Source organism: Emys orbicularis, chromosome 2 (genome assembly GCF_028017835.1).
Source record: "Emys orbicularis isolate rEmyOrb1 chromosome 2, rEmyOrb1.hap1, whole genome shotgun sequence".
NCBI lineage: Eukaryota > Metazoa > Chordata > Testudines > Emydidae > Emys > Emys orbicularis.
The window spans coordinates 144,754,276-144,759,440 of NC_088684.1; the positions used below are offsets into that span (position 1 = coordinate 144,754,276).

Genomic DNA, 5,165 nt, shown 5'->3' on the forward strand with positions numbered 1-5,165 from the left:
CCCCTCATCCCCAGCCCCACCCCAGAGCCAGCACCCCCAGCCCAGAGCACTCACGCCCTCCCACACCCCAACCTCCTGCCTCAACCTGCAGCCCCACTCCTGCACTCCAAATCCCTTGGCCCCACCCCCCAGCCTGGAGCCCCCTCCTGTACCCCAAACCCCTCATCCCCAGCGCCACCCCAGAGCCCACACCCGCAGTTAGAGCCCTCACCCCCTCCCACCCCGCTGCCCTAGCCCTGTGAAAGTGAGTGAGGGTGGGGGAGAGCAAGTCCCCGAGGGAGGGGGGATGCAGTGAGTGGGGGGGCGGAGCCTCAGGGAAGAGGCAGGGCCTCGGGGAAGGGGCGGGGCTAGGGCATTTGGTTTTGTGCAATTAGAAAGTTGGCAACCCTAGGTTACACAGAAGTGCCCCTTGCACCCAATGGGGGTTTGGGTTCCGCTCTGACACGGAGGGAAAAGAGCCACCTAATGAATCCCTAGTGCCACTTCCCAAGCCCTTGGGATTTCCGAGGCAAGCGCTCCGTGTTCCCAGCCCAGGGGTGCAGGTGGTAATAGAGACACTGTACAGAGGTGCGTACACCAAAGAGCCTGGCTCCCATTTAGCCTCCCCGATTAAGGCCAGATTTCCCAAACCCGCAGCCCCCTGCAACGCTCACAGTCTGCACGTGCCGTGTGCGTTCTGCAGTGGGGCTGGGCTTTCTAGGGAGAGAGCCAGGCCACTGGGAGAGAAATGGGGGGCAGTGGGAGACACAGAGCGGCTTCCCTCTGAGAGCTGCTTGGTGCTGTGTAGCCAGGGTGGGACAGACGCCCTTGGCCTGCACAGGTGGAGCAGAGGCCTACAGACTAGGAGAGATCTGGCAGAACAGCAAGCCCCAAATCAGCAAAGGGGGAAGATCCAAGCCCTCATGGATCTAGATTGAGAGCTCTTTGAGACAAGGACTGTCTCTATGATGTGTGTGTACAGGGCCAAGCATGGGGGGACCTTGGCCTCTAGGTGCTGCTGTGCTATACATACGTCAATCATCATAAAGACAGAGGCACAAGAGGCCTGAGGAGGTGGGTGTGGGGGGGTTAAAGGCCAGGACTGGGAGTCAGGCTCTGACACAGGAGAGGTGGTGAGAAGGGGTTAGTTCCTGTTTAAAGTGCCTGGGAGATGTTATGGGTTGGTATTAGTGCAGCCAATACAGAGTGAGCTGGATTCTGTTCTGCCTCCTGCATCATCCGTGCGATCACCAGCTGCCAAGTTCCTTACAGCTACTGCGAATAACCCAGCAGAAAGCACCCAGAGGGGTTTCCGCTGTAATGCCCTGGGAGAGCATCTCTCGTGCCTCTCTCAGGGGCTAGTTCACAGAGCAGATTGCTACTGCCGACTAAGGGGGCTGTTCCGATAGCTCTTGCGGCAGAGGTCTAGGGTTGGGTGCTGGGCTCAAAGCCAGCTACTGGCCAATGGCTGGGGTCGTTACACTGCCAGTGGCAATCAGCAATCCCTAGCGGTTATTGGATTTGTGTCCTGCTTAGGAGAGACTGAGAAGAGATAGGGCAGGAGCCAGGGGAAGCCAGTGACAGACAGAGCAGAGCGAAAATCAAAGACAGAGACCAGACAGCCCTCTACTGGATACTGGGCCCCAACTATGGCAGTCCCCCTTTCTCCCCCCAGCATAACTCATCTGAAACTGCTACAGATGGACCAAAAAATCATGGGCTTCTGCCTGGTTTCCAGCTGGTACGATCATCCGATCCAGACTTGCTCAAAATCCAGCGCCTGCCACGACTTTGGCTAGCTTTGCTCAGTGCTGCTCAGACTGGGGTAAACATTGCACTGATGAGCCTAGCCCAGCTTCAGGCTGGTCACAAGTCATCCCACCAGCTTTGCCCTGCTCCAGTTCCCATCCATCACACCTCGCTGCTGGGATCTCCCAAAGCTGGGCTGGGCAGGGCGGGGTCTGACATTGCAGGGCACACGTGGAGCTTTGTGTGCCACCCCTTTAAAGGGATGCTGGCCGGTGTGACTTCACAGAGAGTGGGTAATAATGGAAGGTGGGTGGTGTCAGCGGGCAGGAAGGGCTGGGGAAGGTGGGCCAGCCAGCGCAATGCGAGTGGAACGTCCTGGAGGGCTGCTCTTGGCAGGGTTGTAGCATGGGCCAGCCCTGGCTTAAGCTGCACCTTCCCTTAGAGAGTGTGACGCCTCCACAGAGTGAGTATGGAGAGGCTGGGTGGAGGCAGATGGAGGAGGGGGACCCCCGAAATGCTGGCTCCAGGCCTGCAGTGCCTCATGGAGGAGGCCGTGTGCTCTCCCAGTACAGCTCCTGCAGCACCCAGCCAGGCACCTGGGGGTGCTGCCCAAAGCTCTGGCAGAGGTGGAAGGGGGGCGGGATACCCCTCCCCCATCCTTTCCCTCCTCCGCCCCCTGAGTGGTTTTCTCTTCCCTTCTCCAGGCCATGGCTGTGGGCAGCCTGCTCTTCATGGTGGTGCTGGCCATCGTGCACCACCCCCTGATGGTCAGCGACAAGGAGGACCCAGCAACAGTGCAGCGGGCACAGCAGCAGGAGCAGCGGCTGGCCCTGGAGATGATGCACCTGCAGTTGGAGTTTGAGCAGAGGAACCAACAGGAGAGGCCGGGCCCACGCCAGAGCCTGGGGCCAAACCAGAGCCAGGGGGAGGAAGGGGCCACGGCGCTGAGGGTGGTGGCCGAGCAGGGGCCCGACGACATGGCTTGGGATAGGTGGCACTATGGGGCGCTGGCCATTATTCTGCTCATTATCTGCATGCCCAGCCTGGAGCCCGAGTCCAACTACGACTCCAGCAGCGAGGATATCAGCAGCGGGGAGGAGGACGACGACGCCAAAGCAGCGCCCAGGTGCTCCTGCACCCGGCATCCCGACTTCCCCGACAGAGAGGCCCTGGAGCACTTTTACCAACAGCACCTCCAGGGAGTGTCCAAGGACCTGGCCAGCACCTGCGAGTTCGTGGCAGGCCTGGTGAACAACCTGCTGGAGGCCTGCCGAGTCCTCACCTATGAGACCTTCCTCCCACAGCTGGAGAACTGCATTGGTGTGGCCAGCACCTTTGAAGGCTGGTGCCCCCATAGGGACCCCAAGGCCTACCGGGTGCTCGTGCCCCTGCTGCCGCCCAAGGGGCACTCCTTCCGCCTGGAGGTGGAGAACGCGGAGGGCACCCTGGAGAAGCATGGCCACATCCTGGTGGAGCTGGAGTGCATGTGCAAAAGGGAGAGGCTGCTGGGGGACGTGCTCTGCCTCCTGCACCACTCCGAGGAAGACCTGAGTGACAACAAGCAGGGGCCCTTCCGCGTGCACCTCTTGTGCACTAGCTCCCACCTGGACGTGGGAAAAACCATCCTCTGGTTCCACAGTTTGGTAGGCAAGGCCTGGGCGCTCCTGGCTCACAACTACAGCTTCCAGCTCACAGCCCAGCCCTCCGCCTCCTCCTGCAAACTCAGGCTGGCTTACGAGTCCGGGAAGGCCCTCTCCATCGAGATCATACTCGGGGTGCAACGGGGAGACTCTCTGGTCTTCCTGGCCAGCCACGGGGCTGAGACGGGCCACCCGAGCAGCACAGTCTGGCTAGAGACCTTCGCTGTCCAGGAAATGCTGTTCTTCCAGATGATGAGCAGGTACGCCCCACAGGACAGCTGCCACCTGAAATGCCTCCAGATCCTCATCCACCTCAAGGAATGCAGGCTGCCCACCCTGGAGAACAGGATCCTCACCACCTACCACTTCAAAACCGTCCTGATGCACCTCCTGCTCCTCCTGCCGCTGTCGGAATGGGGCCCGGAGCAGCTAGCTCAGAGGCTGCAGGACATCCTCTTGTACCTGTGCCGTGGCCTGGAGGAGAAACGCCTCTACCACTTCCTGATCGGAAACAGCACCCTGTCCAGCCAGATCCCTGTCCTCAAGGCCTTCCTGAACGCCAAGCCCCTCAACCTCTTCCAGCACCTGGCACTGGAGCCTGCTGCTCATGCCCAGGCAACGAGCGAGTTCCTGGAAATGATGGAGCAAGTGAGGGCTCTACTCCCACAGAGCAGCAAGACAGGGTGTGGGTCCGCGGCACCGAGCAGTCCATTATGCTGTGGGCCTGATAGCCTAGCCCATCATCCACAGCACAGAATCACTAGTGGGAGTCAGACCATGCCACGGATATCGGAGCGGAGCCAGAACAGCGTCGCTGAGCCAGGGCAGGGCCACCAGGGCTTGCCGGAAATGCCACTCTGTGTGCCCTGGGCGTGGAGAGACCTGGGGACAGAGGGCATGCAGAAGGCGCTGTACATTTAAAGCCAAGTCAGACAAACTTCCTGGTCCCAGAAATGCTCCGGTATTTTGGTACGAGTGTACATCTGTTCTCAAGGGCTTTGCTCTACTGGTTCAAATAAAAGCTTTGGCAAATCTCCATTGTTAAACACCTGACCCCATCACTTCCAGGCCAAGGGACTGAATCTCTGCTGAAACGACCCCCTCCGTCCAAATGTATTCCACTGACTCCCCAAGCATGCGGAGTCTGTTGTAGGAATCTGGATGGACTATGGGCCAAAGGTGTTAACATAACCCAGTCACTGTCCAAGGTCCAACAGGTTTTGTTTGCAGAGACCTCAGCCTGCTCCATACCAGGCAAACTCACCTGGAAACATTTTAACCATTTACTAAAGATACAGAAAAGAGGGAAAAATCAGTTAAAGCCTTTGAAATGCAAAGGATTAAGTAAGGCAAGGCCTGGGCGCTCACAACTACAACTTCCAGCTCAGGGCCGAGCCCTCTGCCTCCTTCTGCAAGCGTCTGTTTGAACTACATCCCTTGTTCCTTTTCCCTTTGGCTGGAGAGAGGTTTTAGGAGGAAAAAGCCCCATTTGACAGTCTCTTAGATGGTAACAACGACGGGCAATCATAGGTGCTGACTCCGGGGCTGGAGCACGCGCACACACACACACACACAAAGCAGGTGCTTAGCATCCGCCAGCAGCCAGCTCTCCCCCTCCCCCCCCAGCTCCTCCCATCTGCCCCACTGATCAACTTCTCCCCCTCCCTCCCAGCACCTCCTGCCCACTGCAGACCAGCTGTTCCATGGAGTGCAGGAGGCGCTGGGAGGGAGGGGGAGGAGCGGGAATAGGGCACGCTCAGGGGAGAACTGGGCAGGAAAAGGTGGGGCAGAGGTGGA

General features: G+C 59.2%; 1 protein-coding gene across 1 annotated transcript; it reads left to right on the plus strand.

Annotated features, from left to right (window-relative positions):
• Positions 1–2,435: 2,435 nt before the first annotated feature.
• ITPRIPL1 (ITPRIP like 1) lies at positions 2,436–4,104 on the plus strand. Its single transcript, XM_065399997.1, is given in 2 exon segments — positions 2,436–4,055; positions 4,057–4,104. Coding segments are annotated over 2 exon segments (1,668 nt in total).
• The last annotated feature ends 1,061 nt before the right edge of the window (positions 4,105–5,165 follow it).